At 39.1% G+C, this 19184-nt stretch overlaps 1 protein-coding gene across 7 annotated transcripts in view; it reads right to left on the bottom strand.

Moving 5' to 3' along the window:
* LOC113476639 (catenin delta-2) overlaps window positions 1-19184 on the bottom strand; it is a 266375-nt gene that overhangs the window by 78163 nt on the left and 169028 nt on the right. For all 7 annotated transcript variants that reach the window (XM_026842472.1, XM_026842471.1, XM_026842466.1 and 4 more), the window contains one exon: window positions 10983-11156. In XM_026842472.1, the coding sequence (XP_026698273.1) occupies window positions 10983-11156 (174 nt within the window). The remainder of the gene's footprint in view (window positions 1-10982; window positions 11157-19184) is intronic.

The raw sequence follows: 19184 nt of genomic DNA, 5'->3' as shown, positions 1-19184 counted from the left end.
ATCCCATCGCTGTACTTTCTACATCTCTCCCAGGGAAGGCCTCCACTGTGTCTGCTGTGATTACAAGGTAACTGCCAGAGTAAGAGTTCATGGTAGCTATGAGAACATTTGAGAAAGGATGGAGCCTGTGTGGGTGAGGTGAGAGTTCAAGCTAGCAGACAGTATACTGAAAGATGCTGTTCACTGCAGAAGTACATCACACATGTAGCACCTCCAATACAGATTACATGGGGAATCAGTGGGGGTGTTTGTTTTTTAAAAACAACTTGTTTGTGTCTATTCAATACCAGAGAGAATCTAAAATGATTTTATATATTATTCACTGTATTATAAACCCCTCCATATTAAAACCTCAGTAAACAGTTTTGATTTTTTTTAGTCAGCTATCAAGGGAAAACACAAGCCTTTGTTTTATGAAACCCAACCAACTCCTTGGGTTGCAGTATTTTCATCATCCATTCCAAAACAAAAGTTTAAAAGAAACAAATTAAGAAATGTGGGTTTGTTTTGTTTTTTGTTTTTTTTTGTTTTTAACCCTAGGGAGAGCGGAAGACATTGTAGGAGAAACACTGCAATAACTCAGTATGGAAAAAAAGAGAAAATATAAACCTCCTTACTGAATAAATGACATGTAAGCCTTCAATATCTGTAATGAATCAATTAATTTGATCACAATAGTAAAAAATACAGCTCCGAAGTTTTCATAGGGGAAAAATCCAGATGTAACGTTTTACAGATGCACATATGCACACACATGCATAGAACAATGGGAAAAAGAGAGAAAAGTATTTATGAAACTCCCCTACGCATTCCTCTCTCCCCATCTCTCTTTTTCCAGAGGATGTCATCTGCTTTGGGAAAAGTTCACAGACTCCTAAATGTGTGATATGCTATCATTTCATCTGCTTTTTCAAGTCATGCACCTTAGGCAGAAAGACAGAAATGTCTATTAATTGTTTCAAGAGTCTCTGGAGAACTTTCCATGTGGAAAGTGGTAAGAGCTGTCTGTGTCTCTTTCCTTAAGCTGCCAATTAGGACGAGTCTCTGCAAGCAATTATGGTACGCTGTGCAGATTTCAGGAACGCTCAAATTGAGATGCCTCAAAATGGCTATTTTATTCTTGCAGAGAATGGAAAAATTGATTTGCTCTTGCATATACTGATGATCCTTTTGTTTGCCTAAAGCCATCGTGAAACGGGTTTGCATTTCCACACTGCAGGTCAATTGCTAATATGAGCTCAGTGAAGTATAAAAAGGGAAGAGATGAAATATCATAAAAAAGAGACAAAGGGTTTGTTGTCTATCAGTAGGTAAATGAGGCACTCTGACAAAATTGCCAATATTCTTGATCATCCTTTTACTCCACAAATCAGTGGTAGTGTCAACGACTAAATAAGTGTTCAGTTTGTAAAGAGAAAGGCCTCCTATGGGAAAAGCAAACATTCTAGAGGGAACAAAGAGACAAAAAAATAAAAGGAAATCATTATTATTGCATCAGATTGCAGCTAAATTATCAAAGACAAGCACAGGAACCACAATCTGTGCATGAATACTCTTCACAGATAATTGAATTCAGGGGGCATAACTACTATACATCACTTTGAAGGTACCTAGTGCGTCTCTAAGTCCACTTTCATTAGTAGTTCCCTTTTTATTTTTGTCATAGTAATTAAGCAGAAAAATACAGTAAACTGGAAAATTATTTTTTAGCTTGTCACAATTATTACAAAAGACCCTTTCCAGAACTGAATGCCTCTAAGGATTAAGATTAGATTATGTTGAAACACAACAAGAGTAATTAATCGAGATAAAACTTTTTTTTTTTTCAGAAAAATTGGAAATCATTTGGGCAGTTGACTCCTTCTAGGGTTTCATATGACTTTGTTTATTCTCCTGGGAAGCACCACCACAGGAGACCAAACTAAAAAATTGTGACATTTCCAGCAAAAAATGAGAAAGAAAAAAACCCACCAAAACTCGCAACACACACACCCCCACAGGAGACCAACAATTGTATACACTTGGTATTTTGAATGGATTCACTCTTCTGCCACTGTGATCTGAGTACCTCCATGATACTTCACCATCACATATTTCAGTTTTGACTGGAATTTGCATTGTATTGGTGCAGTTCAACACTGTGACTCAAAGACTACTGAGATATTGAAATTAAAGGGAATTGCTGAGACATAAACTACAAAATGAAAGCCAAATCAGGGGAGCAAGCATGACAATGCAAATTAAACTACCAACAGAATCAGAAAGATTAGAGAGACTCAGAATTTGCTAGGAGATGTTTAGAAAGGGGCTGTCTGCTAACAGCAGTGGAACAATAGACCGTTAAAGAGAACTGAAAGTTGAATAATCAAATATCAGTAAGTAATCAAAGATCAATATTCCTCTTTGTCTGATCATACTCAATGTAATACATGCATTGGGGAAAAAAGAGAACATTTTAAATTTTTACATTCCATTCCATTCCACAGATCTACTTTACTCAAATAACTACCTAAGAGAGAACCAGGCTCTGAAATCTTGGTTATCTTTTTGCCATTTCTGAAGAGACCGAGCACTTCCCAGGGACTTTCCGCTCCCTGACTGCAGTACTGTGTTCTCAGAAATTATCCCATCTGGTAGGCCACCACTAAGTTCTCTACATCTTTCTGTTGGGGCAACAGGAAAGTATTAACTGGTTACTGTCCTCTTGCTCCATTACCTTAGTCAAGTTGAAAGAGAAAGGAAGAAATCTGGTGGGTATAGATATATTTATAGTTAAATAAATAAATTAGAGAAAACCAAAATGGTGTTAACAGAAGATACCTTAAAGGTCTGAGGAAGGTAAAGTTCAGATGGAACTGCCCTTGCACCTCATCATTCTTGGTTCTGCAGCACAAGTATGTACTGTGTATGAATGATCTGAGAGCCATTACAATGACTTCTCCCAACACTGTACCTAATATAATTATAAAAGAAAGGCTTTGAGACAAAAGTGACACATCTCATGGGAAACAAATGGACTGAATATAGAAAGGGATTACTTTGAGCCTGAACTGACCATGAGGTACTGTGCTCCCATTCCACAAACTGATGTCCATGCTGATCTCCTCATCATGTCTATCATATGGGTATTTGCAGCAGCAAGTCTTGCTTCTTGAATATCATCCTGTCCCTGAATCTTTGTCTTCCTTCCTATAGAGCCAATGTGTTTCCCTTTATTAACTGATGCAGCCTCATCTATATGGAGGAATTCCTTCCGGGTAAGAATTCCTGACAGAATAAACCATTGGTTATTTAAAAAGTTTGTGTTTGTTATTATGTGGTGTGTTATAAGCCATCCATCCTGTCATGTAAGGATTCACAATATTAGTATTTTAGAGAAAATGAATGTAACCCTTTTCACTGTAATCCAAAAAACCTTTCTCCTGGAACAACCCAATGAAACTCCAGGGGGTTAATATATGTAAAAATCAGAAAAGTCTGGCAAGGAACCCACAATATGTCCTTGACTGATAAGAGAAAGACTGATAACCTACATGTCTGCTGCTTTAGACAATAATTGCTCATTATTTGCAAGTGTCTGGATGGTCAGGAGCTTGAATCTGTTTTCATACTACTCTTTGAAGCAGCTGCACTGACCTTGTGACTGAATCAGTCCCTTTTATGTTTTCAGTTTCCTTATCTAATAATCTACTCAATGAAGCTCTTGCTCCCATGAGAGTCATATTTCTCTAGGATGGAATTAAGAAAATAAATGTTGTTCCTTGCCTAAGGAAAAAAGACCGAGATTGCATCTAGCTATCTCAAGAGATCAGGACAATGATCCATAAACCCTATTCACATGGGTATTGTACCTGCTGTGGATCAAAGGCAGGAACATTCAGTTGTCTAATCAAAGCCTTATCATTCCCTCCTATGATCAAACTTGGAAGTGAAAGGAAAGGAGGTAGAAAGAACTAGCCAAGGAATGCTATGGCTTCATGCAATTGTAAGACTTAAACAGAGCTGCACTTGCTCCAGATGTTAAGGAGCCCAAGAAGTAAGGAGTGGGGTCAGCAGAACTGCTACCTTGGACTTCTGGAGGGCAGACTTTGGCCTGTTTATAAGACTGACTGACAGAGTCCCTTGGGAGGCAGTCCTGAAGGACAAAGGTGTCCAGGAAGGCTGGATATTCTTAAAGGCACAAGAGTGGGCCATCCCTGTGTGCTGAAAGACAAGCCAGTGAGAAAGATGACTGGCTGAACAGAGAGCTGTGACTGGAACTTGGGATGAAAAAGAGAGTTTATGAACTTTGGAAGAAGGAGCAGGCAACTCAGCAGGACTACAAGGATGTTGTGAGGTTATGCAGGGAGAAAATTAGAAGGACGAAAACCTGACTAGAACTTAATCTGGCTACTGCCGTAAGAGACAATTAAAAATGTTTATATAAATATATTAGCAAGAAAAGGAGGGCTAAGGATAATCTCCATCCTTTATTTGATGTGGGGCGAAGCACAGTGACACAGGGTGAGGAAAAGGTTGAGGTACTTAATGCCTTCTTTGCCTCAGTCTTTAATAGTAAGACCACTTGTTCTCCAGGTATCCAGCACACTGAGCTGGAAAACAGGTTTGGGAAGCAGAATGAAGCCTCCATAATCCAAGAGGAAATGGTTATCAACCTGCTATACCACTTAGACACACACAAGTCTATAGGGCCAGATGGGATCCACTCAAGGGTACTGAGGGAGCTGGCAGACGGGCTGTTTTCCATCACTCACCAGGAGTCCTGGCTAACCAGGGAGGTACCAGCTGACTGGAAGTTAGCAATGTGATGCCCCTCTACAAGAAGGGCCAGAAGGAGGATCTGGGGAGCTACAGGCCCATCAGTCTGACCTCAGTGCCAGGGAAGGTTCTGGAGCTGATCATCTTGAGTGCCATCATGTGGCACATACAGGACAACCAGATGCTCAGGCCCAATCAGCATGGGTTTATGAAAGGCAGGTCCTGCCTGACAAACCTGATCTCCTTCTATGACAAGGTGACCCACTTAGTGGATGATGGAAAGGCTGTGGATGTTGTTGACCTAGACTTTAGTAAATCCCTTGACATCATTTCCAACAGCATTCTCCTGGAGAAACTGTCTGCTCATGGCTTGGACGTGTGTACTCTTTACTGGGTAAAAACTTGGCTGGGTGGCCGGGCCCAAAGAGTTGTGGTGAGTGGAGTTAAATCCAGTTGGTGGCCAGTCACAAGTGGTGTTCCTCAGGGCTCAGTATTGGGGACAGTTCTACTTAATATCGTTACCAATAATATGGATGAGGGGATTGAGTGGATCCTCAGTAAGTTTGCAGATGACACTAAGTTGGGAGGGAGTGTTGACTGATGATCTATTTGAGGGAAGGAATACTCTACAGAGGGACTGGGATTGGCTGGATCGATGGGCTGAAGCCAACTGTATGAGGTTCAACAAGGTTCAGTGCTGGGTCCTGCATGTTGTTCACAACAACCTCATGCAATGCTACAGGCTTGCGGAAGAGTGGCTGGAAAGCTGCCTGGAGGCAAAGGACCTAGTGGCTTTGGCCAACAGCTGGCTGAATATGAGGCAGCAGTGTGCCCAGGTGGCCAAGAAGGACAATAGCATCCTGGCTTGTATCATAAATCCTTGGAGGTGTTCAAGAGTAGGGTCGATATAGAGCTTAAGCATATGCTGTAGGTGGGAACTGTGCTAGGTGAATGGTTGGACTAGATGATCTCCAGGGTCCTTTCCAACCTAGATGATTCTGTGATTCTGTGATAAATACTGTGGCCAGCAGGACTAGGGAAGTGATTGCCCCACTCTACTTGGCACTGGTGAGACCACACCTCAAATACTGTGTTCAGTTTTGTGACCCTCACTACAAGGAAGAGATTGAGGTGCTGGAGCACGTCCAAAGAAGGACTGTGAACAAGTCTCATGAGGAATGGCTGAGGGAATTGGGGTTGTTTAGTCTGAAGAAAAGGAGGCTGAGGGGAGACCTTATTGCTCTCTACAACTACCTGAAAGGAGGCTGAAGTGAGGTGGGTGTCGGTCTCTTCTCCCACATTACAAGCGATAAGACAAGAGGAAATGCTCTCATGTTGTGCCCAGGGAGGTTTAGATTGGGTATTAGGAAAAAATTTCTTCACCAAAAGGGTTGTCAAACACTGGAATAGGCTGCCCAGGGAAGTGGTTGAGTCACCATCCCTGGAGGTGTTTAAAAGATCTAGATGTGGTGCTTAGGGACATGGTTGAGTGGTGGACTTGGCAGTGCTAGGTTAATGGTTGGACTTAGTGATCTCAAAGGTCTTTTCCAACCTAGATGGTTCTATGATTCTATGAACTAACAGATACTCAGGAAGATGAAGCTGGCCATCCTGTCATTAAAGCAAATGAGGGAAGTTTGTAAAGCCTGAAAAGTAACTGGGACAGTAGACTGGACACATAGAACGGACTAACCAAGTCCCAGAGCAGGTCTGCTACCTGTTCTAATGTTAACCATTATGTTGCCAACAGAAACATAGTAGACCTTGTTTCCTGGTTTTAAATGATACATATTCCTTATATAAGCTATGATAGTATTTTAAAACAAACCAGGATATGAATGTGAATTCTGTAAACGAATAAATTATTTTTAAGGGTTTGACAAAACTAAGGAAATCTTACTTGTGGTGACAATACTGCATGTAATGGAAAAGATCATATTGTAGGAACAGAGGCAATGGGAACAAACTGAAACACAGGAGATCTGCAGAACATCAGGAAATGATTTTTCACTCCAAGAGTGACCAAACACTGGCTTAGGTTACCCAGAGAGGTTGTGGTGTGTCCATCCTTGGAGACATTCAAAGAACCATCTAGACATGGTCCTGGGCAACTAGCTCTAGGTGACCCTGCTTGAGAAAGGGGTTGGACCAGAAGACCTCCAGAGGTCCCTTCTGACCTCAGCCCTTCTGTGATTTTTATCAGTTCACAGTAACAGATATTGCAAAAATGTCTCTGGCAGATAAACTGCAGCCTAAATTTATAGACAAACAAAGTAATATACAGATATCCCAATATCTCCTTTCTTTCTGAGAGGGATTTTTTTTCAGAACGGACATAACCTTGGATTCCTGACATTAACTCTAGAACATTTTTCTTACAACTTTTTACATGCTCAGTAGATTTAATGTATTAATAGCCTATTGACCAAGATGAAAACTAAAAAGAACTTGCCACTTTTATTCCCACCATCTAAGGAAAAATACTGATGCCAAACTACATATAAAAAGATATATGGAGACTTCCTTCTATGGGATAAGTCTTGTAATTTTATACCTCATAATTTTTTTAATCCAGGGTATTAAAATAAATAATGATATGAGGTTGCATAAAGGACTTCTGGGTTGAAGTGTTATAGTGAGAGGAATTTCTTAATAAGCAGGCAGGTGTCTTCAGAACACAGCTGAGTGAGCCAGCAAACCTCCTATTTTTATTTGCACAATTTTGCACAAACTTGGTTAAACCCAAATTAAGTGGCAAAGAAAACTAATAGAGCTCCCAATGAAAGTCAATACCTAATGGGAAATAAAGAGACTCCACTGCTTCCAAAGGCATGTCTCAAGCCTTATTTGTGCAGGCAAAACTCCAGCTAAGCTTGATGAGGAATGTATCTCCCTAGATTTTTATTTCATATTACTAAGGAGCTTTAAAATACAAGTTCATATTAAGTATAATTAGAAAAACTCTACTTTCAGAAGAAAATTTATCTCAGAGTGGCAATGAAAGAAAGTAAAAATCAATGGCCATACTTTTTATGCATTGCTCTTTCTGCTTCTAGGAAGTTTAGGATACAGTGGAATTGCCCGGGTTATGATTTGATGGGAGAAGATATTCTGGGAAGCAATGACTCCCCTCTCAAACAGAAACCCACCCAGCGCCAGATGAGCTGAGTTCTGCAGAAGGCACAGTGCTGACAACCTGACCTGTAGGCCATCAACCTCATCAGGAGGGGGACATGCAGTGACCAACTACTAGTATCACAGGCCACTGTGCAAAGCAGAAGTTAAAGTGGTAACCTGGCAGTGATATGGAAAACTTTGACAAATCTCCCCCCCAAATTTACATATTTGGCTGTCTCCATATCTATATTATTCCAGAAGAGTCGTTAATATTTTGAGTAGAAGCATCAAGTAAGTATATGAATAAAAAATGAGAGACCTGTAAGGATATGCATGTCCTTTCCCATGAAAGAAATGGGTTTGCTTCCTGCAGATTCCAATACGAGTGTCCTCCCTATGCAATGACATCTTGGTGCAGAAGAGCAAGATGAACAAACTTCCATGGTTAATCTATGGCAAGACTTTGGTCCAAAGTGTTTTATCTTGACAGAGAAAGATGATATACAAATGTATGTATGTCACAGTTTTTTGTTGGTATTCAGCTTTAGAAGGAATTCTTGCAAATGAAACAGTACTAAAAATGTCCTACAGATTAAGATTTATTATGTGCATGCATTGATTTTATGTGTATGTATCAATGAGAAACTATATTCCCGGAAATAATGAAAAGTTTCAGCCTCTCTCAGCTATTAATCCTTAAAGCTACATATTGCTGCTTTTTGTTTGTGTTTGAAATTTTCAAAAGCAGCCTAGGGGATTTAGACACGTATCATCTGTTAATTCTAGTGGCAGACATTTATCTAAATCCCCCACATATTTTTTTATTTTTAAAAAACTATTCAGGATACCTTTTATCTGCTCCCTTTCCCTTCATAATGGCCTATGTCAAAAGTGTTACCTCCTGGCCACTGAAAAGGATTAGACAGCTTTGTACCAAAGGAACAAAATGGGTGAAACGGCTAGGAAAGAATTATGTGAGTCTATCAACTGTATTTTTTTCCAGAAGAGACCGTATCTTTGGAAGTGTGTGAGCATGCCTGGTGCACTGGCTGCCTCATATATTCTGAGATTCTTCTGGCATTAAAATAATGCTACTTGAAAAAAAAACCCACAATTGCTATTGCTATTAATATTAATATCTACATTATTTATTTTCATGCAGTTAGCTCTTTTTCTTTCTTTCAGTCCATCATGAAGTTCTTCTTGAAAGAGTTCAAGTTACAAAAAATAACAATCTTTTCCCGTTCTTTATACAATTACAATTTCTTGGAGGAACTACAAAAATTAAAATCTCCCTTAGGAATAACCTCTTCTTTTAAGAGTTTTCTCTTTTATTTCAGTCATTTTATATCCAGAATACCGTAGCAGTAGAAAAAAGAGGCCAAAAGGTAGAAACATCAATGCTTATGTAATCCCCAAAGAAGATTATTCCCTCCACAAAAATGGCTAGTATGACATGTGAAATTAAGGATATTCATTCTGTGTCTGCACATCACATAATGAAATTGGTGAATCTTTAGAAAAATAGAGCAACACGAGAACAGCTGAGCTTTTCCCATGGTATCAGTGCAGATAGTATTAAAGTTCTAATCAGTTTTTCTAACCAACTTTTTCACTTGCCAAAGAGCTCTGCAGAACCTTCCTTCCTCTCTCTGTACAATTCTGCCAACTAAAGGATGACAGGTATACAGATTTATTAGAAATGGGAGAAGGGGCATCACTTGGATTTTAACACTGCTATTAGTCCTGGCAAGTATACATGCATTATTTTCTCATTTGGACCAGGGGGTTACACCCATTCCTGGATGGATAAAACACATTTATCACATTTCTGTGCCAGGATTACACAATGTGATGTCATCTACAATATGAGAATAATAAAAGTATAATGATTTTCAGGCACATTATGTATGTAGCACTTCACAGGACAAAAATCACTGGACAGATACTTTGTTATTAATTTCATATGTCATTGAATGCAATAGTCAAAGGCATTTTATAAATCTGATAGAACACAGTGCTCAAAAAACCCACATGCCTCTGAAAATCTAGTGAATGTGCCAACTCAACTTCCAATAAACTTTATGGGAAAAACACAGCAATTTATTAGCATCGAGGCTAACATTTCAAGATGAATGCCTAATTACATTGGTATTTACACATCACATAAAAATGTCCAATGCTTAAAACCGAACAGGATACCTTCTGAGACATAATTTTGATCACTATGTTTCCCCATACATGCGTGTTTTCATAGTAAATGAGAAAAAAATCCCAATCAATGCATTATATTTATACAATAGGATTAGATAGTTAGTACTTTCACCCAATCAAACCAGTTAACCATCAAGAAAGCAATGAATGAATTATTCTAAAATGTAAACTAGGCTCAACTGTTATCTTGAATTTTACCGATTTGTTCTAAATTTAGAAATATTTTCAAAATCTAATAAATGGGTTCCTAAATGTTCTTCTCAGTTCACTGCAAATAATACAAGAGAGAAAAATGGATCTTTTGAATATAACTGAAAAGTAGGATTAGCCGGAATAGAGTGCCTTCACTGAGCGTTTCCTTGCTCATTGTACATAATTAATCATATTGTTGACGTATTTTAATAATGTCTGATTTTTTTAAAAAGTAGATGGTGAGATTACTTGTGTTGATGTCACATCATTTATATCTTGCTCTGCTCCTGCCTGGTTTCTCTTAAGAGACAGAATGTCAACCAGTTTTTGCAGTGACAAAACAATATGGTTTCATTTGATTGTCACTGGTGATATTTTTTGCTCATTTTTCACGGCTTTGTCATCCAGATTCATAACAAAGTTGCTTCTCCTCATTTAGATATTTGTTTTCAGCAGCAATTTTTCATTCATGACTTGACCAACACCGTTTTCACTGCTGTATGCTGACTATTGCTAGGTTATGACAATCTGTATCAATTCAGAGGACTTAAAAGACTACCTCAAATTTGACTGCAGGTAGTTCTGTAAAAACAGAAAGTTATTCCACTACCAGAAGTATTGATATATATCACCAGTTTGCTGTCATCTGTAGGGCTTTTTCTGAACTGAAAATGAAAAACCTATCAGGTTAATATTCTTACCTTCCAACTCCCAGCAGCCAAGTTCTGCAGTGCCCCTGCTGCCCCCTCCAGTGTGTCTGGATTTGAGCACTCAGAAAGAAGTGTGAGGTAGGGTTTGACTATTGAAGGGTGCCACAGCATCTGGATTCCTTTGGGTGGTTCTGCACAGTCTGGGAGAGGTCCTACGCCATCCCACTGTTGGAAAGTACAAATCAGATTGTCAGCAAGGAACAGTGAAATACTTTAGAATTGCCTCAGTTGAAGTTATAACATCTATGTGTGTGTGCATGAAGGCATCTGCCCACAAGCAGCCGTTCTCAATTTTAGTGTATCGTGATTCTTCACAGAGAAACCAAATTTCCTACTCAACACTCCTTATAGAAGAGCTATAGCATTGGCAGAAATCACAGTGTTTTAGCTAGCTGACATAACAAAAACACTTTTCACTGATTTTTTTTTTTTTTTGAGTGGGAACAGAAGCCCAGTGAACGTAAATTTATCTTAAAGAGGCAAATCTAGAACTTGCATAGAAGAAGAGATTTTCCTTTTTCACATCCTGCTCAGTTCTCCACATTCCCTCTCCTCTCATGAGGGAAGAAACAACACCACAAAACAGTACTGTGGAAAAAGAACTAATTCTAGGCCATGAGTCCTCCATCCCCTGGAATGTCCAAATGTGACAAGTCTTCCTCAACTGCACAACTTACTCTGGCTTCTCATCCTGCAAGAGCTGGAGGCATTCAGCCATAGAGCCGGCCAGCTGTACGGTCTGATGCTCCAATGTAGTCAGTAGAACCACCTCTCACAAAACAGACTCTTCCTCTCATCACATACAGAGTTTTGCCACATAATAACCCTAGTCCGATATCCAAAATGGGCAACATTAAATTCTGGGCAACAAGCAGGTTACTGCATAAACCCCACTCTTACCAGAAACTTTATTCCAGGAGAACAGTGATTCACTTCTCCAGTGGTATGCACAATACTTGCACCTTAAGCATAAAACATCTTAAGAGAAGGAAATTCGGGGACTTTTTTTTTTTTTAAACAAAGAATGTGGAAAGCACTTTTAATGAAATTTTAAATGTGATTTCTATCTATACATGTGATGTATATTTTGCTTTGCTTTGTACAGATAAAGGGATTTAGAAAATTCACAGCCTTAGTATCAGTTAGGAACAAGCCTCGACTTCTTAACAAAATCTCTTTTCTAACACCTCTGACATGTCCAGATTGCACAATATGATAGTAAACCTTTTAATACCTTGGGTTAGAGCTTACTGTGATTATGCAGATAAAAAATGTGTATCATAACATCAAACATCTACTAGACATCCAAAGATAGCACACAACAAATTAATTCCTTGTTTAGATCTGCAACAGTTAATAGGTTATGAGTCAAATGCCACAAGAACACTTATACTGGGAAATGCCTACCTAGAATCTCTCATTTTCAGAAAGTATTGATCATTATTTTATTTAAGCTAACTTTAAAAATCTACATGTAGCTTAAAGGACAATCAATCAAATCTCATAACAATTAATTTACTTTTAACAAGATTTTGTTAGATTACTATAATTGAGAATGCAAATCACTACTTTTGACACTGTCCTGCATGATATCCTTGCATCTAAACTGGGAGAGACACGGATTTGACAGATGGTCCACTTGGTGGATAAGGAATTGGCTGGATGGTTGCACTCCAAGTCAAAGCTGGATGTCTGAGCGGAGACCAGTAACAAGTGACATTCCTCAGGGGCTGGTACTGTGACCAGTGCTGTTTAACATCTTTGTCAGTGACATGAGATTGAGCGCACCCTCAGTAAGTTCTCCAACGACACCAAGCTGTGTGGTGTGGTCAACATGCTGGAGGGAAGGGATGTGCCATCCAGAGGGACCTGGACAGGCTTGAGAATTAGGCCCATGCAAACCTCATGAAGTTCAACAAGGCCAAGTGCAAGGTCCTGCACATGGGTTGAGGCAATCCCAAGAACAAATACAGGCTGGACTGTAGTGGATTAGTGGATACAGTAGATTGAGAACAGTCGTGTGGAGAAGTACATGGGGGGGTGTTACTGGATGGAAAACTGATTATGAGCCAACAATACGCATTTGTAGCCCTCAAAGCCAACAATATCCTGGGCTACATCAAGAGAAGTGTGGCCAGCAGGTCGAGGGCGGGGATTCTGCCCCTTTACTCTGCTCTTGTGAGACCCCACTTGGAGTAACTGTGTCCATCTCTGGGGCCCCCAGTATAAGAAGGACACGGACCTACTCGAGTAGGTCCAGAGGCCACCAAGATGATCACAGTGCCTGGAGCACCTCCCTTCTGAAGACAGACTGAGAGAGCTGGGGTTGTTCAGCCTGGAGAAGAGAAGGTTCTGGGGAGACCTTATAGCGGCCTTCCAGTACTTAAAGGGGGCTACAGGAAAGATGGAGAGGGACTCTTTCTCAGGGAGTGTAGTGATAGGATAAGGGGTAATGGTTTTAAACTGAAAGAGGTGAGATTTAGATGATATCTAAGGAAGAAATTCTTCCCTGTGAGGGTGGTGAGACACCGGCAGAGGTTGCCCAGAGCAGTTGTGGCTGCCCCCAGCCTGGCAGTGTTCAAGGCCAGGTTGGACGGGGCTTTGAGCAACCTGATCCAGTGGAAGGTGTCTCTGCCCAGGGCAGGGGGGTTGGAACTAGATGGTCTTTAAGGTCCCTTCCAACCCAAACCATTCTGTGATTCTACATTGGGTTTTTTTCTAAATTAAAGCAAAACAAACACCAAAGTGGAAGGCTACTGGAATCATTTAATACACATGAGCTGTTACTGAAAACCAGAAAATTGCTCAGATATGAAACTCACTGCACCGGACAAAAGTTACCAAAGTTTAAAAGGACTGACACAGCAATACCCAGTGGTAGTTGAGAAACTACAGGAAAATTGCCTGCTGGAGAAACAATCCCTTTAACTGGCACTATTATAGGGCTGTGCCTTTGAATTTTTTAATACATTTCTGCCTTTAAACCAGTAAGTTGATTTCACTGCATGTGACTCAGTTCTCCTTTTTTCTCTCCATATAAATCACCATCCTTGCCAGAAATGACTTCTCGCCAGCTCATAAAAAATACATTAAAACCTGCTTCTTATTTTAACTCTCAGAATTCAATCATTCGTGCTGTCAGAATTTTTTGGAAAACAAATGAGAAATGTATCTTACAGGTCAAATCTGACCTCACACCACATTTAGGCTTTGTACCTTAGTAAGTCCATTAATGAATGACTTGTGATGTCAAAGGGCACAAATTCAGGTCTTCATCCATGTCATTCCAATTTGCACCAATTATGGACACATTATGCAACTGAACAGTGCTTGCACAGGGTATTTACTACATTATTTCACAGACAAACTACATAAATGTATCAAATGTGCCAGATCTAACCAATACATTTTTTGTGCATATGTGGGGATAGATCCCAAGAACTACTGAAAATTTGCTGGTATAAATAGAGCTGTATATATGTTCACGCTGTGCTGGTGCATATAAAGGACTAAAAGTGATACTTGCAGATAAATTAATATTTAATGTGGTTGTGCCATTTTGCCCAGTAATGAGAAAACATTTAAAAAAAGAGAGACAAATTACTGCATTGCCCTGCCCTTCTTGTGACTCACTTCTAGCAAAATTGCATGAATTTATCACCAACTGAGGAGGAAGACCTTTTTTTCAAGACAGTGTGATGCCTCAGGGTCCTTGTAAGGCTGATGGAAATCTCTGGTACCACAAATGCATGTGCAGTGAAGGCGCAGTAAACCCAGTGACACTGGATAATATCCTGCACTATTCTTCAGACATGGTCTGTGTGCCCAGAGAAGCTGAGCAGCATCCATAGGGAGGGGGTTACTGCCAACCATGCATAACAGATGTGCTGTGTCTATGGTAGCCTCTTTAAGGTTGTGCAGTAAAGGCTGACAGAACTGTAGCCACTTTCTAGGAGGTAGAGGCACAAGCAAATCAGACCTGTCATGTACTCCATATTTCAGCTCCTCTCTGCTCCTGCATGTGTGGTCTCAGCTAACGCTTAATGGCTTCTGGCACCTTCTGCATAGCTTAGTGTACAGACCAACTGCTGCAGGGCTTTGCAGGACTGATACTGATCAGAGAAGAAGCTATTGCAAAGGTTATTTTCCTGAACTTCAGCCATTTATTTTTTATTTCATAAATATAAGTATCAACTGCCTGAGTGAAAAAACATATTTTCCCCCAAATGATAATACAGTCCACTTTCTCAAATGGTGGCTAAGGCATAGAAGAAGTTGCTTTGTAGTTTGTATTGCTCAATGTTAAAGAACCAAAGCAGCATGCTAAACAACTCGACCTAGTGAATTACTGGGATGGTTATTGCATTGTTGCAGACCATCAGGAATGATCAGTAAGGTCTGTATGAGATCGGCAGTGGATGTAGTAGGAGCCTCTGAAAAAGAGGACAACTGCATGCAATTACTCTTCCTAGCTTATGCTAAGGAGAAAAAAAAAACCAACAAAACTCATAAACAAATATTCCTTCCAGGCTTCTCTCCCGCAGCTGAAATTACCCACATATATTGTGGTTGAAGCTGACAAACTGTTTGTTACGTGGGTGTGATACAAATCTCTCATTTCCTGAAACTGGTGCAAAGAAAAGATGAAAGTCAGGAAGAATAAAAAGCCGAATACAAAGATCTTTAAGAACAACAGACTTTGAGAGTATGAATACTTTAATAAAGATTCCAAAGTTTTCACATTACTAAGGAACTTTGAGAGGAGAAAAAGATCGCTCATCAAGATGCTCCCCCGTGCTGCACAACAGATGATCTACCACCTTCTTTCTTATTTTATTGAAAGCATATCCATGTTTATAGTGTAATTGTACTGAACACCAGGGAAGGCTTCAACTCAGTAGGAGAAGTGTACTCTCCATATTTTGGTTTTTGTATTAATAACCTCAGGTTGGTGGGGTTTGTTACTAAGGTGTATCACATGATGATAGGTTTTCCTATGGTAACAAAACAACAGTGTTTTATTTTCATATATTAAATATGAGTACTTTACTTTCTCTCAGTTTGTGCAAAATACCACTACTAATAAATAGAAATCTAGGAAAAAAGCTCAAAACAAAACCCAGCAATGACTAAAACCATCTTTATCTCTCTCCAATGATCCTAGACATTTGAGATAGCTACAGTGTTATCAGACTGTGCTCTTTGCATCTATCATTAATTAAACAATGCTCACCAAAAGCATTTTTGAAATGCCAAAGCCTTTTAAACTAACAGGACCCTTAAGAGGACAATGATTTATCACCCTACATATCTTAGTGGTTGTGACAGTCCATGTCAGCTTTACCTAGGCCTGTCAGTCCAACAACCTCTTTTGGAAACCTCTGTCCAGTAGCTGAATTGGCCAATGCTGTCAAGAGCAGAAATCTAATGTTAAGCAACAAAAATTCATCAAAATCACACAGCTTGCTTTCAGGGGTGATGAGAGTCCATGTTTCTGATAAAAAGGAAGCAGGAATGCCACAATTTAAATCAAGCCAAATTTCAGTTTAGACATCCAGGCCTAAAGAAAGGTGGTGAATATAAACGAAGGTGTCTACTGACACAGAGACTACAGGAGTAGGGTAGGAGAGGACAGAACTGCTGTGGTCCAGCAATATGCAGATACAATGAATCCAGACAATTTTTGGTTAAAGTTTGCTGTATAAATAACAGTAACCTCCCCAATTTGATGAAACAATGTTTACAGATTTGGGAAAGGTGTTTGAAATGTTTTAAAAACATTCCAATGTTTTCAATCTTTATTATTAATTGAGATATAAATAGGTCTAAATTTTACTCAGATTATATATTACATTCTTAAAATAATTGTCAATGCCTTTATTCAATTTTTATATTATTACATATAGATAAGAAAAATAATTTAATCCAATTTTTCTTTGCTTAAAACCAGAACCCTCTAAAACAAGATGTAGTTCAATCCAGGAACAACAGTCCTTGGCATCTCACTACAACTCCTCCTCACCCCTCTCCTCTCCATCAAAAGCTAAAGGTAATAGGTTTGTACTATATTCCACAAATTGTATTTAATAACTCTGTAGTCTTAACTTGAAAACAACTTGTCATACATGATACTGAGACATTCCCAGGGTATATGAGATGTTTCTGTGTAGGCAAGCAAGAATTTAGAAATGACCATAAGAAGCTCTGTAAGGAGCTGCTCAAGACAGTTCATTCCTTGCTAATCAACACTTGGCATAATCACCTTGTGGAAGACAAGGAAGCAACAAGTGGAAATAATATCGTTCCTGAGCAGAACATAGTGGCAACACATCCTTTCATCCATAATCTCACTTTAGATTATTAGCTAAACCCAGGAGCTGCCTCCATTTCTCTGTTTCTGTGCTTATTAATTTGGTACGGCTTGGTAGAATATTAAACTATACTTAGTAAAATAGTGGCCTTACCACATGAAAAGGCATATCTGACAGCTTTATTTTTTATTCTTTTTGAAATATTATTGCCTTAAACCTGCTATTTCACCTGGATAGAAGAATTTACAGCCCATTTAGCAAGCATGCTAAAGAGGTGTGCCAGTCAATCCATAATGATACATAACCTGAAATGTGGCTGCTATACCTTAAGGCTCCTGACAGAAGGTGAAATAGAAGGTCAGGCTCATTTCGAAAGTGTCACTTCCAATGAAAAATCAGATTTTGGGCTAGATTCTGGGGTGACAGGAATGATCACAGATGGGAAACTTGAGAGGAACATGAAGCCAAGAAGTCAGCCTGTTTCTTCTTAGTGAAGGAAATTAAACAGTGCCACATGTGCATATAATGGGCTGCATAACAAAAAATAAAATAAGGATTAATGACAACTCCCTCGTTCTTTTACTGAAATTGGATTATACACCTTATTTTCCCTAACTACTTTTTTTTTTCATAATCCTTGTTTCTCATACAGCTTGAATAAACCTGTTGGCAGCAGTGAGCATACCAATAGTAGCAACAAAATTTTCAGCCGTGGAAAAATGAGTTTTCATCTGAAGAGTGACATGATACAAGGCAGAGAAGTCTATGACTACATTGTCCTTAGTCAGAGATGAAGGCCTCTACAGCTGAAGAACTTTGTGGGGCGAGGGCTCAGTAACAGCTAGTCACAGGCAACCAGCAGAGAGACCATAACAAACAACAGCAACAGCAGGGAATTACAATCCTTGGGCTCTGAGACAGAAATAAAGTCAGGTGAGCATCATCTAGTTTAGAACTTTATAGAAGTTTTGCTTTCTGTTTTTCCATATATAATGCCAATGCTATACCTGGCTTTTATCACAGATCTTTAGAAGGTTTAGGTCTCTTCTGGCATTAAACTTGTGTGACAAAGCATATGCCTCAGGAACCTGCCTGAGCTCTGGTAAACCACCAAAGAAAGGAATGATTGTGGGCTCTTTTACTGCCACCCATCTTTATTCTGAAATCAGGAAAACACTTGTTTCCTGTGTTCCTAAGGGAGCTCTTAAGTAAAGTAATTTGACAAGTGTCACTATACTTAACTACAACCTGAACAAAGAAACATCTCTTATTTGATTTCAAGATATAGAAAAGTTGCCATTGGTAGAGACAACTGATGTTATTGATGAAAAATATATTCCAATTTTCTTGTGAAAGGCCTTTCAAAGAAAACCACATTTTATACTACCACCCAGTTTTGTTCTTCTCAAGTAACTTATGTGTGACAATAACTGAGAGACAATAACCTAGAAAAATAGGGATAATTGTTTTTTAAATCATAAAACAAAGAAATTAACTTCTACCTTCTTAACAGAGAAAACTAGAGAGAAAGCGACTTCAATGTCACAGAAGGTTTCTCCTGTGTTCTGGTTTAAGGAACAAACTCCCTAGCTGTGTATTGAATTTTTTTTTTTTTTTTTTAACTATAGAAAACTACAACTTTATCCACATTCGCTGTCTAGAATGATATATCTGGTATTATTGCCCAATTACAGCTGTAGCTTATCACTACTAGTAGCTTATTTAAAAATGAAAGAACACCCCATAAATGTCCATAATGGTCACTTCAGGTGGTCGTCAAGAAAATACAAACTTGAGAAACTAAGTGAAAGGCTGAAGGAGTATACTGTAAAAGGAAAATTTCAAAATGGCAGTCACTAAAATCTGAATATATTTTCCCCCC

Source organism: Athene cunicularia (assembly GCF_003259725.1).
Source record: "Athene cunicularia isolate RWA chromosome 2 unlocalized genomic scaffold, athCun1 chr2_part1, whole genome shotgun sequence".
NCBI classification, from domain to species: domain Eukaryota; kingdom Metazoa; phylum Chordata; class Aves; order Strigiformes; family Strigidae; genus Athene; species Athene cunicularia.
The sequence above is the reverse complement of the archived record's forward strand: the minus strand, read 5'-3'. Positions and strand labels throughout refer to the sequence as shown.